We start from the raw sequence: 20,596 nt of genomic DNA, 5'->3' as shown, positions 1-20,596 counted from the left end.
TTGTTTCTAAAATAAAATCCTCGACAGAACAAGCACATTTATATCAATAGCAAAAATACGCTTTTAGTTTAGTTAAAATGTTATAAAGTGACACTGCTATAGACATTTTAAGGATGCATTCAATTTTAGCTTCAAAGGTATATATTTTCAATTATTAGTTCTACAAATGTATGTATCTGTAGTTGATTCAAAAATTAATAATAAATTATTTAACATTGGACCACATCACATACATTACTCTGATTCCTATGTAAGTAGCTAAAGCACTTGTGCTATGGAAAATCAGAAGTAACGACGGTACCACAAACAGTCAGACCCAAGACAACACAGAAAAATAATGAATTTTTTCTACATCGACTCGGCCGGGAATCGAACCCGAGACCTCGGAGTGGCGTACCCATGAAGACCGGTGTACGCACTACTCGACCACGGAGGACGTCGTTTTCCAAATTCAAATCATTTGTTAAAAATGTCTAAATAAAAAAAGCATATTATTCAATACAGGATTATATAGACGATAGAAAGGCATAGAGTTAATACTTGTTGACTTCCAGGCAGGATATAACATAACTTTGTATTTTAAATATTGAAAAAGATTAACTACTTAGTTTCTTGCCGGTTCTTCTCGGTATAATCTACATTCGAAACCGGTGGCAGCTTCACTTAATATAGTTTTCAAAATGACGATTCAAAAGTGCTTGTAAAAGTCGACATGAATAAAGTATATTTCGAATTTGATTTTTGATTTCATAGTTTCTCTTGCTCGAAGGAACGTGTTTGATTAATATATTTAATTTACAATTAGGCAGATTGTAAAGTCGCGATAGTATTACATTTTACTGTAACATTTGTAATTCATAAATATTATTTCAATATTTCTAAAAATCATTTTGGTATATTTTAGATTAACATTTCGCGTTAAAATGAAATATGATATAAATGGTTATTGTCGTTTTTATAAAATTAAAAATGTGCATAGGAATTATAAGGGAAGAGATAATTTTAACTTTATAAATACATAAAAATGTCGTGAATGTTCCTTTGTCTGCGTGATTCATTCATGCTTGCTCATTAATATCATCAAAATTAACACAGAGCTTCCGGAACAGCACAACTAAGCATAGAACTTAACTATCGGAAAAATAAATTGATAAAAATATATTTGCGAAAATTTAAATCCCATCCAATCCCACAAGTAGTAAAGCATTACAGATAATAAAATATTTTTTACAAAATAATGCATAATAAATGCTTATTTTCTTCTCCCCTATAGCAAACCGAGTGCAAACTCATCTATTTAAGTTAGGTGCAAGATACTGTCTGACAAACACATTTAATTTTATAATTGAAACAAAACATAGATGGGTACTTCGATACGTTCGAGTCTAGACACCACACTGTAAAACTTTGAAAAGTAAATTAGATTTCGTCTGCGATGTAACCGAAACCATCGCTGGCCTCCGCATTTATCGAGATGTACTTCAGTCAAGTTTCCATTGTCTTCAAAACTGCGCCACGATTTTTTATTATTTAAAATAACAATAACAGAAACGAATCTGATCTATTTTGTTTCATGTATAATATAGGCAAGCAAGGCGAGCAAATGAACCTGATGGTCAATGGTCACCGCCCATATAAATTGTCATCGTAAAAAATTTTTGGGAACTAAGATCTTATCTTATCTTGACCTTGTACCTCGTGCATGTACCTAGTTATACTGGCTCATTCACACTTTAAATCATAACAATACTAAGTATTGCTGCTTAATATATATGTATACTACACATGTTCATACTTGCAATTTTATAATAAATCCGAATAAGTAAATTGTTTTATGCTATAATAGGCCCTTATATATATAGAAGAATGAATAATACTTTAAATCAAATAAACCAATGAAATAACCAATAAAATTATGTTATTTTAGGGAGCAATGGAAACAATGACGACGATTCTCATATAAAACCGATGACAACCAATTCATACAATTCTTTTGAAGAATATATTGTAACACAGTTCAACGCTGACTTTTTTCTCTCATGGATTTTATGATTCGGACTGTGTTTACAGTACTGTGTACTGTAAATTCAGATGATTCTAGCGAGCCTTCGTCGTCACTTGAGGTTATTTTTTCTTTTAGAAATTGAAAAAAACAAAAAATTACATATCGAATGACCAAAATTCAAAAGTGGACTTGGTTCGTCTTATTTTCTAATAATAAATAGCGTAACAATAATTGTAAGCAATATATTTGTTTGGGTACCATAAATTTATTTGGCTAATCTCTTATTTGTGTCCGAGATAATCTTAATAAGACCTTCTTCAAATATTCATCAATTATATTTGTTACACGAACATATTTATTTATTAAAACATTTTTGTATCAATTAAGGCTGATTGTTCAATCAGTAAATATATTGTTACTGGCTCAACTGTCTCATTCGATTTCATAGTCTTAATATATATATATATATTTTTTATTAAATTCAAACTTTGATTGCCAGCAAAAGCCATTGTTGTAAAGTTGGAATATAAGTCCATAATAAAATTTTAGAATTATAAAAAATACATCATGTAAATAACATCAAGGAAATAAAATTTAAACATATTCAGAATTTCGGCCACAAAAGTATATCATTATGCGACGCGCGTATTATTTTTAAAGTAATTAAGCCATCAAAGCGTGCCACCGACCTAAATCCATGCTAATTTTTTGTCACGCCCTCAAGTTATTTTCACTGAGGAATGTAATATACTCAAATATATTTGGCGTTTATGTCAAAGTTTTTTAAGCCCGTGTGTGAATTAAATGTGTTATTGTTTTCAAATTTAAATATAATATGTGTATTATGTTTTAATACATATTATTGCTTGGTTATTTTATACTTTTCATTAAAATGATGCAGAAGTTAATTACAAAAATAGAATGGATATTAATAGCTCGATACGTGAAATGTAATTTTTTTCTGTTCCATCGATTTTCATATTTTTATAATAGATTGTATTACAAGGCAGTGACTTTAAGCCGCTAGCAAATAAAAACTTTTTGACGAAAAAGTCACAAATTTAATTCGATTGAGCGTTTAAATACACATAATTACTTATTTAAAGTTCGAAATATGAAAACAAAAATATTTTTAATTTGAATTTAGAATAATTTTAATACTTATATTTCAATGTTTCAATATAGTTTCAATACAATAAATTGCTCATAAACTTGTTCAACCGTATAACTAAATTCATCAAAGCATTAAGCTCTCCTAGAATGTTCCATAACTTGTTCACACGAAGGAGACATTTACTAGTTACTGATGTACTAGTACGCCTCAGGCTGTTATAAAATACACATCAACAACCGAGAACGATGTTTTGTCACGTCACAAGCTGATGCGAAAGCATTTTAATTTGCATTTTGATTAAACAGAGGCGTCTGACAGGCGGCAAGAAACGCGTCTACCGGCTGACGGTCTGCAGTCTTCCAGCGGATTGAGGAATAACGAGCGAGGTTAAAACAGGTGCCCGTTTTATAAATGTCTACTAAATGAAATATTATTTTTGATCTATATCTATACTGATAGTAAACATATAGTTTTGTTATATATTTCTGAATGAAATTTCATTTAATATAAGTCGTTATTTATATTAACAGTTTTATGTTTTGGATATCTTTATGATTAGTCAATTCATTTAAAATATAAATATATATTTATAAATACCAGCGAAATACCGCTCACTGATCGATCACGAAATCTCAGAAACTATAATAACACCTACAAACTTTAAATTTGGCAGGTAGGTTCATTATAGGGTGTAGACATCCGCTAAGAACATATTCTATGAAAACCCTCAGGGGGTAAAACGGGGGTTGGAAGTTTGTGTTTTATAAATTTCGCGCGGGTAGCCGCAGGTTCGGCTAGTAATTTATAATCTCGATGTGTTTTTGATCGGAACTATCGGTTGACCTCAAATGATCCTTTACATAGTTAAACACTGCGCGCACTCTGTCCTCTATCTCGCGAACGATTGAATTTTTAAAAAAAATATTTAAATTTAAACCTCTTAGGAAACGAGATATGTATTTGCAAAAAATGTGTTAATAATTGATTTTTAAGGACGACAAAATAAAAGTTTGTACAATTCTGTAGCTGGGTATCTCGAATTCCGAGGTGAAACTATCTTAGAATTATTAAAGCATAGGCAATCGACTCAGTATCTTTTTTAATGATTAAATTATGAATGAGATAGTTAAAGTATTCAGTTCCAAGACAAGCTTATTTATTAAGTGTAGACACAGAAATGTGAATGATGAAAAAAGGAACAGTCAAACATCTAAAACTACCTTTTCAGCGTGAAAATGAAATTAGTCGATGCTTTTTTACAGCTGTCGCAAGCAATTGAACGAAAAAAAAAAACATAACCGCACAAAGATTCTAGACCAATTATCGAATGTTCACCAGAATAGCACCTCCGTCTCAGCGACTTGAAATTCCAATTTGTCATAGAACGTATTACGACTGAAGCAACAAAAGAGGGTTTGTCTTGCGTTCAATTCCTTTCAGTCGCAACTTGTTTTCATTGTTACGGTTTCATCTGCAGGATAGATGCAAGCGATTTGTAGGTCCTTCCGCTTAATGGGATTTTGATATTGTAGCGGAAATTTAATTAGTACCATCTGCGCTCCAGTTATTTTGTTCAATGTTCTATGATTAATGAATAAAAATTATAATATGATAGAAAATATTCTAAAATTAAAATTCGATTAAAGTAATAACTTTAATCGAGTTTTTAGTTACATTTAAAATAAAATAAAGTGTGTTACTTAAGCCCTTATGTTTATTTTATTATCACTCGTTCTATAAATATACAAATTACAAAAATGAGACCCAAAACCAAAAAGGTATTCACAAAAAAATAAAAATTCACGAATTCATAAAATCGTTTTGTCTTGGCCCGTATCCGAATTCGCAAACAATTTTGACACAGGCCACATATTAAATTTTCAGCCGATTATACACCGCAATACAAGCTTTGGATATTTTAGCGTAGGCTTTTGTTAGTTGCCCCTTTTCTCATATTGTTTCGCATGAGTGGAGCCATGTTTGCTGAATCTAATTGCTACTCAGCCACTCGGAGCATTCATCGGTACAGCGTATGGAATAAGCGTACATTTGTTAGTTTCGTCAGCACACATTGATCATTTACCTGTTATGTAATGTTACTCCGCTTGGTTATTGGAGACGCAATATTAAAACAAAGGCCCGTAATGATGGGATTTCATTTGTAATATCCTTATTGTTGGAATACGACTGGAAAGTATTATAATGATCGATATGCTTTTTGTGCTCGATTTTATTTATTCAAACTATACGTTTGTATCGAACTAACATGTTTTTAGATAAAAATATTACGGAGTAATTATTCGTATATACTTATATAGTGTAAATGAAAATTATTGTTGCAAAAAGAAAAATACCACATCTATCAAATATTAGCTTTGTCCTCGCTTACAAACAAAGAATATGTGGCATTACGCTTTTTCCCGCTTAGTATTTGATACTCGCGCATACAATAAAGTTTCCCATTTAAAACTTCATATTTCGTTTAATACTCGACATTTGTATTATGAAGTTAAAAGTACGAGCATTACTCATTTTTATTAGTTAAAAGCAATGAACGTAAATAGCGAACATATTCAGCAAATGGATCGTAGTGAAGGCATCGGTCAGCGATCATCGTTGAATACTCACGTTTCAGTAGTCATGTTCGATAGCCACTGTTAGCGATGAAATGCATTGAACAGCGATAATGATTGGTTGATAACAAAAACGATAGCATAGTATAGTGATTGAGTACTAATTTGAGGCTAACTTTGATGTTAAATAATAACTTTTACATGACACAAATACACACATTTGTATATGACTACAGTTGAGAAGAATTAAATGGACTACTTGATGGTATTCACTCGGTGACCGTGCAAGTAGTATTAACCTCTACTGAAAGTCAATGACGAATAGAGGAGCCTGCAGGAAGCTCTACCACAAAGCAAATTGATGATGATGATGTCGTCCTGATCGATTCTAGTCAAAGGAAACCAGCCAACTAGGCAGGCTATAACAAACTGCACAAGTGTGGGCTCAAACACAGGTGCACTCTTTATTCCTTCATTCTTATAAGCCAGCGCGACTGCAAATCCAACACGACCGGATAGAGTTCAGGCACAAGACCACACACACACATATACAACCAATTCCAGACTCCGGGAGTTGTATGTAAATGCGTGTGTGTGGTATAACCGTTAATCGACCCGACATGCAGTCTTAAATCAGAACCTCGGAATCTGTCGCCTCATATCTAGCCCCTAGACCAAGGAGGCAGTCACAAAGCAAATTATGGGTGTAATTAAACTATTATGACGGAATTTGATTGTTGTGCTGAATTAAAGAAAATCTAGTTCTTCGAATCTAATCGACCCTAATACAAATTCAATTTTCACTGTGATAGCTAGTTAATTTTAAAAGATCTAACTGAGCTCGAAATTGCATTAGCTCGAGACAATCCGTTTTTATACTTGCGTACTTAGTGTTTTTTTATTTTATAACTCAGTTTCAATATTCAAAACGAAATTACTTTACTTATATTGTGTTATTTATTTTATATAATTAATTTTATATATAAATCGAAGAAAAAGTTGACTACAGTATTTAGTCACCTGCTCTCAAATAAGTTGGCACAGTAAGAAGTGTCTACACTATTAATTCTCAAAAATGGATCCATGTCATGCCACTTGTGCCTGTAAATTTGCAGTACAAATTGTATCCCAGTGATTGTTATTGCGATTATTCGCAACGATTTATCCTTATAAATTAAATAATAATAGTATTATTAAATACTAATAGTATTATTAAATACTAATAGTATTATTAAATACTAATAGTATTAACATTTAATAAGAATTACAATTGATTCCTCCAATACTATTTTCCTTTATAGGTACACTTTAGGACAAGTTTCGTAAGGTAATCTTAAGATTTTGTTTGAACGAGATTTCGCTACGATAACGATACGATAACCAAATTGGAATGGGATTATGCAAACGTTTTGAAGTGTTTTTCCTCTATCAATATTTCGCGGATCTACTTAGAAGTGTTTACTCGTGCGACGTTACGTCGAAGCTGACAATACGCTTGCTGTCGCGGCTGGCCTAACTCGCGGAAGGAATGGAGCTGTTGTTATAGATATAAAAGAAAATTTAGAGAGCGTTTTGTGCAAGTCTGGATCTAGTCATTGTTGCAGTACTAAATAGCAATACCTCGTCTTGTTTCTAGTTTTAGTGTTGAATGTTCCTTGTGAGACCAGATATACTTATGTGTAATATGCTCCAAACTTTCTCCTCAAAGGGAGAGTAGGCCCAGCAGTGGGAAATTTACAGGATGTTACTGTGTGATTGGCTAGAAGATTATAAGTACTTTATAAAGTCGTATAAAAATTTATAGTGAAGTTTTAAAATGGCAAACCAGTAAAACCACATTTGTAAGACTTGAGAAGGAGAACGTCGCAAATGTGATATAGAATTTTGGGAACGAACAGAATATGGAGTATGGAACCTGCGTATAGCTATCGTTTAGTTGTCTAATTTAAAATTTTCGGAGCTTACCATGCTGTACATAAATATAAATATATCATTTAAAATATAAACATTTAAATTTGTTTTATATCGTGATCACAAATCGCAAACAAAAAATAGGCTAATTTTTAAACCACTCAAAAGATTTTTCTGTTCTATTTTCCATTTACTCGTTCCGTGTTATCTTTATCCTCATAGTAGGTATAGTTTAATTTAATATGCGCTGTTTGGAAGTGGGTTAAGGAGTGCGCCGAAACACAGTATCATCTCGACAGTCGCGGTTGCTTTTTGAGTACTCGCCAATTTTACACAGAATATTCGCCCTTTCCTTGTCTTAATTTTTGTAATATTTCTATTTTATAATTGTCTGCAGTTTATATACGCTTTTTGGCTTATGCGATTATTTTTGGTTGTAATCCTTATAATTGCTTGTCCAATTGCACACAAGACTTATATATGTATGTACGAGTATGTTACGTACTTTTCAAATCAAAAACAAAGGCGGTAACTATAACACAATCAGTAGTGAATAAAACTGTCAATATGTTCTGTAAAACATAAGTTTTATTCGGCATAAAGCTTTCTTTTCATTTCTAAAATATTCTAAAACTATTAAAGATTTATTTATTTTTTAGTTGGGCCCATTGAAATTGTTACTATTCGAATTATAACTCGTATTATTACTATTCAGATTTTTATACTTTATAACTAGTGATTCTCATATTTATATAGGAAATCATTGAGCTGTTAAATCACATTACAAGATATCGTGTATCAAATTTAACCAGCAGTTTCATTCCTCAATAAATTCCGAGAAAAAGTTGATATCTTCCCAACCTAGATTAAGGTGGCTTAACTGGCTTGGTCGTCTGGGCCCAGGCTAATAGTCTGCTATTAAGGCCTCAGGTCAGGATCATGTGAGCACCGCTCGATTTTGTGGCCTCCACTTCGACTTAAATTGTCAGCCGGTAACCGCCTTTGCAGAGAAATGTGAGGATAAAGATCTTATCGCTTATGTAATAAAAGTTGTTTGCAACTGTTACCGGGAACTGGATTTGGTGCTATTTCAATAGAAATCGATCCTTTTTTAATTTTGCTTCTGAGACAAGCTTAAATGGAATTCTGTCCCGTGAAAAGTATTTCATTATTATACAGATGTACAAATTATCAAATTACAAGTGCAGTTATATTTTGAACTTCGATTGGCAGTGTATAAACATTGCCAAGATGTAGTTTAATGATTACTAGGAACAACTTCTAATGAGTTCCTCGAGTTGACGTTGTATATTCATACAAAGTCGTTTTTCTTGAAACTTCGTATCATTTTATTTCACCTAATAGACATTTGCAATTTGAGAGTACAAAGTATCTTGTATAATCGGTCGTTGAAAACTCGTATATCATTATTAAATATTTTACCCTTGAATGATTAATCTCAACTTCGTTATTTAATTTTAAGTAGTTTTGGTTTTGTGTTGTTGTTTATTTATATTTAAACCACAATACATTTACGAAAATATTATGTTTCATTACAATAATATTTATCGTTTCAATGTTATTATAAAAAAAAACCGGTGATATTTTTGACTCAATTCAAATACGACAAATTACTTATCACAGAATTATTGTGGTAGGGGTTTGGGCAAACCCATTTGGGTAGGTATCACCCACTCATCAGATATTCAGCCGCCAAGCAGCAATACTTTGTATTGTTGTGTTTCGGTTTTAAGGGTGAGTAAGCCAGTGTAACTACAGGCACAAGGGACATAGCATCTTAGTTCCCAAGTTTGGTGGCGCATTGGTGAAGTAAGGGACGGTTAATATTTCTAACAGCGCTAATAGCCTATCACATACAAAAAAAGATTATAAAACGTGAAACATTTTTGGACGATAGCACAATTTATTCTCGTTTGTCTTGTAGTCTTGTAGTCTTGTAGAACAATGGACAGTGTAAATACAAGACAATATTAAACCTGCAACATCATATACCATATTGTAATGTAAAAAGTTTTAATAATCAAAACAGTTAATATAAGCTGCCTCCTAAAATAGACTTAATTTTGAATTTGCCGCGATGAACGCGAAAACACTATATGAATTTTGAAATCGTTCCTCGACGTGTGTGTGTGTACATGTAATACGTTTATTAAATTCATTTTTATTAAAGGAACTAACTACTGGAATTAAATGCCAATTGTATTTAAAATATATTCGAGAATATACCATATCTATAGTTAAAGGTCATCCCTTAACAATGGCCAACCTCACTTTATAATCACAAACTTCAAAGCGGTCTTTAATTTGACAAAGGTCCATGTAATTACAGGCATAGCAACTCCGAGCTACTATGTACTTCGAACTATTTCCGATAACGTATAAATTATTAGAGTTTATTTAGTGAAATTTGCTATTTAATTTTAATTAATTTAACTTGAATTTATTTAACAAAATCGACATCGATTACAATATAACTAAAACTTAGTAGATTTTGCATATAAGGTCTGCTTTGAACTTTTAACTCGTTCGATTTGTTTTGTTGTATTTGGGTTTCGTGCGAGTAAAGGTTTGCGACGTTTCTTTCACGTGTATTTATATCAATTAGTAGAAATTATTAACTTAGTTTACATTGATAAGTTTATATCATAATACTTGATTGTATATAAAGGCAAATAGAGATGGAGTCTATTAGGATAGGCCATTTGTTTATTATTTTCGTAAGAAACTACAATTACACAATATAAAAATTATGAGGAACAAAGGCGATTCGTCGCAGACGTGGTAGCGCTTGCCGTTGACTACCCCACAATAATGGCGGCATTCAAGATTTCCCGCCAACCATCGATACGACGCTTCACCAGACCGACTAGCTGTCAAATCTTGTTTCCTCGTAATTTAAAAAATGGCGCTAGTGATGCGCCGTCATATATAAACGACCTTACATACATATAAGCGATGTTTTGAAATTGCTTATGTAGATAGACAATTATTTCAATGTTTCTGTCGTAATGTCATTTGATTTGACACAGGCGAACAGTTACATTCTCTAAACTAAAATGTATGGAAAATTGTAAGATATTTTTATTTCGCATTCTATAAATATTTATTCATCTGAAGGACAGACTAAAGTCTAAGATCGTTGTATCTGATCTGTCTGCCATCTTTAGTGCTCTGGAGAGAAGACTATTAAATTGATTTGATAACTTAGATAAGACTATTAGATTGATATCTATTATAATATTATAAAACTTTACTAATTTTATCTTTCCTTCAATAGCAATACAAGTTTCAAAAGTCTGCTGTATATGTGATTTATTTAGAAATACGTCGAATATTTTATCCCCTAAAGCATTCAATCATTCCCTGAACGGTTCAAGAATTTCGAAGTTAATTTATAGACTCGTACGAGTATTGTTAGAATAGTTTTCAAAACATGTTTATTTTTGTCTTAAAATATGGAATGTTTTGGATTATGAAGTATCCATTGCGTGTTGTAATAAGTGTTAAGGATATCAATTAAGAACATTACGTGCAATGTACACAATTTTTTTTTTAAATATTGGATTGTACTAGCTTAGTAGACTACTAAGCTACTACGATCAAGAGCTAGACATTTGTAGAAAATGCAGCTATTTGGATCTGCAGTGCTGTTCTGAAACAATTCACTTCATATTTCACTCGTGAAATACCGACTAACAGCTATTTAGACGTCTTTAAATGTTAAATTTACCTATTACAGTAAATGTTGCATATCACTTCCCGACAAATAGAAATTGTTCTGCGATGAGTTTTGAGTTTGTTCATGTTGAACAGCTCTCCGTCTCTTATAATGTAATTATTCATATAATCATTATTTTTAACTTTCTCTGGTTTGAGTATCGGACATGGGTTTTACGAATGTATGCCTTCTTAGTCTTTATTATTAAAAATTTAAACCACAAATCCGACGAGTTTAAAGCGTCCTTTTTCGGTGCTAAGGCCTCCTTTTCTCTTTAGGAGAAGGTATAGAGCATATTCTTCCACGCTGCTATAATGGTTCACATTTGTAATAGAATTTCGCACGACGCATGTAAGTTTTCATAATTCTTTTCATCGCCAATCACGAGATGCTTTAAAAGCATAAATAGGCACATTATATCTCATTGGTACTTGTCTAGGTTTGAACCCGCTATGTTTGGTCAAGATTAACATGATATAGCCACTGAGCCATCTAGACTGGTCTACGGAGTAAACTTAGCTTGAAATTATCTCAATAATAATATAATCTCATCAAAATCCCGACTTCGTCAACTACGCTGTGTAGTCTTTACCAACGTATTGCTTACTTGGTTTTATACTACAACGGCACACACATAAGACTTAACTAAGAGACCTCTGGCTTTCTTAATCTTCATTAACTTGATAGCCGAGTTTCTTAAATCTCCGCACGTAAGTAAATTAATTACGTTTCACGATAACATTTAGTTTAATTTAAGAGGTCACGGCGATTACGTGATAGTACTTAATTATAACCGCGTCTTAGGAGTTCAGGTAAGCTTCACATATTCTATAATATCTACAATTTAATGTTAAATTATTCACCATAATTTATAACTTCTATCACATATGAATATTGATCAATCAATTGTTAGGGATTTATTTAAATACACGAATTGTTTTTTTTTTCTTATTCATGTCTGTGGAACGATGGAACGATTCGCTTAAAGTTACTTATAGTATTTATTATATATTATAATTTAAAAAAAAAACATTCTATACATTGTTTTGAGGCGTCAATAGTGCTATGATTTACCGTCCGCTTAGCGATGTAAATATCGTCGTCCACACTCCAAGCACAAACTATAGACATTATTGAAAGGGTTTATAAAAATATCAGTAATTCTTCATTGGACATTACTCCTATTATTAAAAAATACATAATAACATAATCAGCCTGTAAATTTCCCACTGCTGGGCTAAGGCCTCCTCTCCCGTCGAGGAGAAGGTATGGAGCATATTCCACCACGCTGCTCCAATGCGGGTTGGTGGAATACACATGTGGCAGAATTTCGTTGAAATTAGACACATGCAGGTTTCCTCACGATGTTTTCCTTCACCGCCGAGCACGAGATGAATTATAAACAAATTAAGCACATGTAAATTCAGTGGAGCCTGCCTGGGTTTGAACCCGAAATCATCGGTTAAGATGCACGCGTTCTAACCACTGGGCCATCTCGGCTATATATTAAAAAATATATTATTTTAAATATAAATAATTTTAATGATAAGAATACAATCTTTCGTATAGTTGTGACGTTGTCTTGTAGATAATGTAGTAGTATTAAGTATCATTAAAGTATATAAATAAATAACTTAATATCCTTAACAAGTATATAGTTTATAGTAACTTAACTATAGTTGAGCATAACATTACCCATCAAAATTGAAATTTTATTTATAAGATGGATTACTAATAAATACACTAAGCTTGTATTCTACAATTCATAAATTCTTATCACTTAAAGTTAGAATCTCGATTTTAAGCATCTTTATCGAAAATTTGATATCTGTAAGGCTTACCGATCACCAATAAATTTATCGTCTTACCAATGAACTTAAACACGCCCCTTACCTCCGCCAATTTGACAAAAGATTGATTCAAATCGAGTTGATGCTATTTCCATTTTGAATGCAACCGTAATGTTTCGAGTGGGTTGTTTGAATACCAACATAAAATGGACCGCCCTGATCCCAGAGTCCATAGTAAATAGGTGAATATTTGGGAATGACAAATGAATGCGCAAAGTTCTTGAGTTATTGGGCAGTTTTAGTTGTCTCTTGACATTTGAAGGAAGCGAAAATGCCCCAAAACGGGTCCCTATTTGGGGCGTGAAATTGAATCTTGTTGCGGATGAAAGGGGGCATAGAAAACTTAAATATTTAAGGGAAATTACCATCCGGAGAGGTAACCTGACGATTTAGAGGCAAGGTATTAATTTTATGACCCTCTTCCCTTTCTGCAGATGGGTTTATATGAAGTCGTTAAGTTTTAGCAGTTGTTTGTACGGGATTTGGCACGGGCGTCGGGGAGGGTTGTGGTGTCCCGTATGAGTTTCCTCCTTCACGGTGATTAGGACTAATTCAAATTAGCACACTTTTGGTGAGAGTTATTAGTCCCATGGGTCGTTATAAACTATGATTTTGTCACATACTTTGTACGAGAATAATGACGCAAAATTAAAAAAAAAATTGAGAATGGCTATAAAGATCAAATCTTCGATCAATTTTAATTCATCATGGTGGAATTCACGACTGTGTCATAAGCAGTCAAATATGCATTAGAAATTCAAATAATATTATTAAAGAGTATTACAACTATATAATATATCAATATATGAAATAATCATTGTCGCTCGTGGCTTCGTTCGCGTTTAAGCGGTTGGTCGTCAGATTTTGCCATAAAAAAGTATGTCAAAATCAAATTCAGTTCATTGATTTGGTCGAAAGAGCAACAGACAGACTATAAGAAATAAAAAAATCTCAAAAAGGAAACACGCAATGTAGAGAAAGAATTACATATGATAAATATAAAATATTTACCAACAATTTTGAAACTAAAAACTGGCATCGATTGAACGAAATGAATATTGATAATGCCTTACCTTCGATATGAAATTACAAAAAGTTATTAAATAAGACTTAAACAGCTGAAACATAATACTTATACATTTTCGAAAGATCAATTGATTGAAAGTTATCAATAGCAATTAATACAACATCAATACCGCAATGAACAATAGAACCACAGCTTACGAAGGAGCCTGCGCAGCTAGGGTTCCGGGTTCAGTCTCTGGGGAAGTCAATTTCATTAATACTGCGGTCGTCGTTCCGTCTCACAAGGGGAGGGCTGTACATTTTTAAATATATTAACCATAATAGAGTACCTGCTATTTGTGCAATAAGTTAAGATTAAGACATCTGGTGTTCATTAAGCTGGTTGTTTTTTTTTTCAAACGAGAATGAGTTTACTGCGCGCATCCGAACTAATGTTTTATAAAAACAAGTCCAATTTATATGTATATATTAAATAGTAAAATTTAAATTATGGTCAGTTAAAGTTAAATGCCTAAATTTGAGTATTACAAGACAAAACTATACTATTTAAATTGACATAAATCAGTTCTGAAATGTTATTGTTTAATAGTGTTAAAACAAATATATGAAGCGATGAAAAAGTCATGAAAATCGTTACTTTTTCTATTCAAATAATTAAGCATAACCGTATACTGTTATTGACCCTAAGTCTTTATTGTAGCAACTAAGGAAATTAAAAACATTCTATCTTCCCCCAAGCGCTCCCTCTAAAATACATTTAAATTAAGAACAGAGAAAACTTTTCCGAGTGACATTTAATTGAAAATTAAATACATTCAGGTAACAGCTGCATTAAAATACGCGAAGTATCTCCCTAATAAAGTTCTAGTTATTTTGACAAAGGGACAAAGCCTGCTACAAATTAAGAAATGAAAAGAAAGCATTTTTTTCCATAAAGAAAATATGAGGGCTTAAGAGTTTTGAGTTTTCGCATAGTCTTAGGAGATTACCTTGAAATACTTTTAAAGGGGAGAGGGTGTGGAATGAAAATTGTTTTAGAGTTGTTTTTGTTGGCGAAGTTTATAAAAACTGTACTATATATTGCTTTGTGGAAGTTTCATTACTTTAAGTCCCGGACCTGTTATAAAGGAAGCAAGAATTCTTAATCAGACGATATTGTTGTGAGCTGTAAAACTATCAGATATTAAATTAAAAATAAATGCAAAAGTAAATATAAGTAATGATTTTTTGATCTGTAAACCAAATGAAGGTCATTTCAGACTTTTGCCATATAATTTTTTTAAATAATAAACTGGTATCGCGTCTATCGCAAAGACGGAAATATGCACTTTATTTGGATTAAATTCGGCCAACTATTTTGTACATCTATGACACAATAAATTTTGAAAGATACAGGTTTGATTACTATATTAGGAAAATATAAATTGTACGATGATATACAATATAAATTTATTAACATTAAAGGCACCTTAAACATTAACATAATCTTAAAAACACTCTGCTAAACAATACTTGTTTTATATTTTTAGGCGATATATAAATTTTACCTTTGTTAAAAATTATAGTAACTTGAATATTTGCATATTAAAACTAGTAGAAAATTCAATTCCTATTATAATAATATTTTTTTTTTATTCAATTAAACTTTTATTCATCGATACACATGGAACATCAAAAACTATACCTGAAATTGTGGACATAGTAAGTAATTTTAATTATAATAAATGTTTATTATTAACGCTCGATTACTTGTAATATCGAATATTACAGTTAATTCTTTATGAACTACCTCATATTCAATAATTATGGTAATGACGTAATACGGACATCCAGTTACTAAAGCCAATTATGTAGATGGTAGAATCACTATTACTGTTATGGACTTGTTACTGGATTGCCATAACATACGTAACACGGTATTGGCTACAGCTGAATGTTATTGGCTGGGCTTTAGCTAATGTTACTGCCTGATTGGTTACTATGTAACATACAATTGAAACTCTACGTGACAATGCACAATATTGTACGTTTGTTGATGACATTCGTATTTCGGTATGTTGGCTATCGGAAATTTTTGATTTATGTGAACTACCTTTATTTGAGACGGGAACTATGGATTAGGATTGAAAAATAATTTCATTTTATGATATATTTTGTCATTTAAGCAAACATATACATTGGTAATGGATGAGATATCCACTAAACATTACTATTGGAAGAAGTTTGATATCTGAGCAAATAGTTGAATATTCAGTTCACCTCTTCGTCTTCTACAAGGCTTTTCTTTACGATGTCTTATTCTGTGATTTATTTACAAAATAATGTTAACAAACAGCAATATTTAATATTATTGTATGTTGTTGTGAAGGGTGAGTGAACTAGTATAACTGGTCAAGCGGCATGATAACATCTTACCCAAGGTTAGTGGCGCTTTTGTGTGCGATACACAATGCAGAATGGTTAATATTTCTTACAGCGTCGATTTCTATGAGCGGTAATACATACCATTAAGTAACATTGCAGGAACATTGTCCTGCCCGACTACTCAGTACATTAAAAAAAACCTAAATACAACTTCCCTACCTTAAATCTTCTCCTCAAAAAGAGAGGTTTGCTCTGCAGTGGAATATTAAGTCTATTGCTTAACTTATATTTGTAAACAGTTATACAGTCTATATATACATATAAGTATAATTGCTGTTCACGATATGTTGGTACAATAGTTACTGATTTTATACCGTGTAAATAAAATAAATACATTATATATGCAAAAACTAACAACATAATTTCATAATTTTTTGAACCATCATATATTATGTACAGTATTTCAGAACTCGAGCCACGAAAATGTTTGTTGATGGGAAAGTATCAAAATTGTCATACATACTTCCATACGATTGAAATACCAACCAAAGCTGTTCATCCAATACAATACCATCACCTAAATGATATTCGACAACTGAGTGCATTCGGAGGACAGTTAAGAGGATCGTTTGCAAACCATTAAAGAGAATACGCAAATAAAATGGCACATTATACTGTTCCAGTACAAATTAAATCCAAATTAGTGATAATTGCAGCCAGTCGCAATACCATTAATGAAGTTTTGGTTGTACGTAACACGTTGAATGTGAAATTTATTTTTCATTCCATTATACATATTAATAGTTTAACTGTTAATTAATTTTATAACTTTAATATAATATTACTATATATATTTTTAAGTTACAAATATGTATAACTTTGTACATGATAATAGAAATATATATACATTATTTTTATATATTAAAACATCGATACAGATATAACTAAGACTCAAATTGACTCATTGGTTCAGTCGGACTCTGCGTTCATTGGTTTGGTTGTGCACTCTATCTGGTTGTGATTGTCGTGCTATCGGGTTATGAAAATGAGGGCATGGAGAGTGGACCTGATTTTGAAAACATACTTTTGTAAATATATATTTTGTATATGTGTAGATTCTGTAATTATCTGACAAAAGTGAGAAAATTAAAAAAAAAAAATTATGATTGTTACTCATTTATTGACACAGAAAATAGTAACGTATTTTTTATATTATGGTTGAAAATTCACTGTTATCTTTACAAATAAAACAGATATTGCCGGTTTTAACACTCAATTATTGTCAATTATCCTTCGTTAATTAAAAGACGACAATGTTGAAATTTATCTTGAAAGTACGATAATCCGAGCTGGGGCCAAGTAAGATAAAACTGTTATTTCTTAAATCACCAATTACGAGGAGGTTTAATTTCCTGATTAGGAGATAACGTTTGTTATTTTCGTTTTTTAATATTCTTCAAGTTTAAATTTTACAGTACGTTATCCCTGTTGTTGGGTCATCTGCTAATGCAAAGCAAATTGTGCTTCGTAAATTGCTGTACGCCTGGACATGCTGGTTGACGCTAATATTATTATTGAAAACGATAAATGGTATGAATCGTATCGCTTCTACAGCAGCTGTTGAAGCAAGTTCAGCCGGACCTTCCAGGGCGTTTCCAGTCGTTGTCATGCAATAGTCTACTTCAATCACATTCAGCCCAACAGACTGAGCACATAATAGACTTCTCTGCCGGAGTGCAGGGAAAGGAGGAGAAAATTCACATAGCATATATTTCATTTGAACGTCTGTGTTTCCAGCAAGTAAGCCAAGAACGCATCTCTGAACACGATTGGCCCAACAATCATTTTCACCAAATTGGCAATTGAGATTACCTTCAGCGTCTCTTGTAGTTCTTCCCCAAGGCACAAATTCAATCTCCAAATATTCCTTGTACAATTCATATGTTTGAAGTACTTGGCTCTGAATAAATCTAGCAGCGTCAGAGCATGCCGCGGTTGTCCCAATTCTCATGTGAATAGTTCCATTTACAGTTTGTAAAGCACTGTCGGCGGATGAGGCATATAAAAACAGAAATACAAATGCTATATACATAATTTTGGCCGTATTTCTCATGTCACCAAGGGATATAGGCCACACAGTACTACCGTATGAACGTATGATATTATTTTTATCAATCTAATTATATATGATAAATATGACGAGTATTACTTTTGTAACGAAGATAATTTTTGGACTTGTCTTTATATTCGATAAATACTCCATTAGTCGATAAGATTACATTATTTTTATCAAAAAATTATAAAGGTTTGGAATTATTTATGATCTCATTTTATATTTTCTATCAGAAGTTTGTGTACAATTTCGATTCATATTTATTGAATCCAAACTTATGTAGTTGGTCACGTAGATACAATCCATTATTCTACTATCAAAAATCAATACTAGTCATTAAAATATATTATATTGGGGTTGAGTTTAAAAGGTGAGTCAGCTACTGTAATTACAAATATAAGAAACAGGATTGGACATAATATTATGTCATATGGTTAACATCGCTTTGAAAGTATCCGATATGTTTATATCCTTATCAATACATGAGTGTTCGATTAATGTCTGATTTACTAATTAAATAAAAGTCAATATTTTTGGAGTATTAAATAAAACATTAAGAAGTTCTATACAAGTAAATTTACAGAATCTTAATACAATACACGTTCGTCTTGGCTATGAATTTTTATTTTATTGCAATCCTACGTTATATAGGAGTCCAACACCGTAAAAGAGTAGCAATACACTCAGGGAGAGATGTAACGAACGAGCTCTGCTGCGGAAGTAGGCTGAATAATTGAAGACTATGGTCTCTCGTGTCGGTTCGTCTAGCCGCTCGATCAATACTACCCAAATGTTCTATACAAAGGCTTGGACGGGTCTTGGAATTTTAATCCTTTGCCTAAATTCTTTGTACCTGTTTATATTATTACAAAAAAATAAATATTTCAAAAAATTTTTGATAAATTCGATTTTACATTTATTAAATAGGTGATTTAATTATTTAAATATAAGTTTGTATTTTGACCTAAAATAATTCTCTTTTTGGAAAATACTAAAACTAGGTACAGTCGACTTTTACAGACAGCAATCAGATAAACACTTGAAGGCTGAAGTATTCGTTCCAAATGAAATTTTAACTTAGTGCTAAAGATTTTTATCATTTTCAAAGTTGGCTAACATACAGTTTCAGTATAATAAAAAAAATGTATAGCAATACTTATTATTCTAGTAAACTGTATATCTAGTAAAGTTGAAATAAGTGATTTGTTGGTTGGCAATATTATATTTCATTTTGGATAAGTTTGTTTTCAAACTACAATTGCGAAAATATTAAATATTAATGTAAAATAATTTCCCAAGTATAAACGAGCGAACTTTAATAGTAAATAGGAAATAAGTTTGAAATATAACTTGGATCAATGCCCATCTAATCTATAATAGTGTAGTAATAGTTTCCAATAAGTAATATCTTCCGTACGAGTGGATTTTTGGACAGGCTAATTTATTTACATGTTTTTCTCGACGCCCGAATAATGGGTTTACATTTTTTCCTAGTACGTGAACACGTGGCTGTTGGCAAGAATAACGAGAACACTTTTATGGGAATATATAACACTGGATTCAGTCAGCCGTTTTCTATTCAATCTGGACTGACTTTCGTTCTCATTCAGAAATAGAAAGCCAAAAATATTTGATCTAACGTGACTCCCGTTTGCATGGAAATGTATACGTTATAGGTAGACGAGGAACAGATACGAAGGATAGGCAATATTTTTTTTTAAATGTAACAGGATTGTGTTTTTGCTCTCAATATTTATGCAGGCGTTGTATAACATCAATAGTTAAATTCGTATCTAAAATATATATGATTATGTTATATGAGAGAAAATATCCTCTCTTTGTACGTCATAACAACTAATTAGATACGTCATTATATTTTAATATAATATAATGTATGGGTC

The 20,596-nt window shown here is 31.9% G+C and overlaps 1 protein-coding gene across 1 annotated transcript; it reads right to left on the bottom strand.

Annotated features, from left to right (window-relative positions):
* Positions 1-17,742: 17,742 nt before the first annotated feature.
* LOC113400818 (GILT-like protein 1) lies at positions 17,743-18,719 on the bottom strand. The gene has a single exon (XM_026640489.2). The coding sequence runs from the start codon at positions 18,693-18,695 to the stop codon at positions 18,045-18,047; it is 651 nt and encodes a 216-aa protein (XP_026496274.2). The 5' UTR covers positions 18,696-18,719; the 3' UTR covers positions 17,743-18,044.
* Between the last annotated feature and the right edge of the window lie 1,877 nt (positions 18,720-20,596).

The sequence above is a fragment of the Vanessa tameamea genome, chromosome 11 (assembly GCF_037043105.1).
Source record: "Vanessa tameamea isolate UH-Manoa-2023 chromosome 11, ilVanTame1 primary haplotype, whole genome shotgun sequence".
Taxonomy (NCBI): domain Eukaryota; kingdom Metazoa; phylum Arthropoda; class Insecta; order Lepidoptera; family Nymphalidae; genus Vanessa; species Vanessa tameamea.
This window is presented reverse-complemented; position numbering and strand designations above follow the sequence as displayed.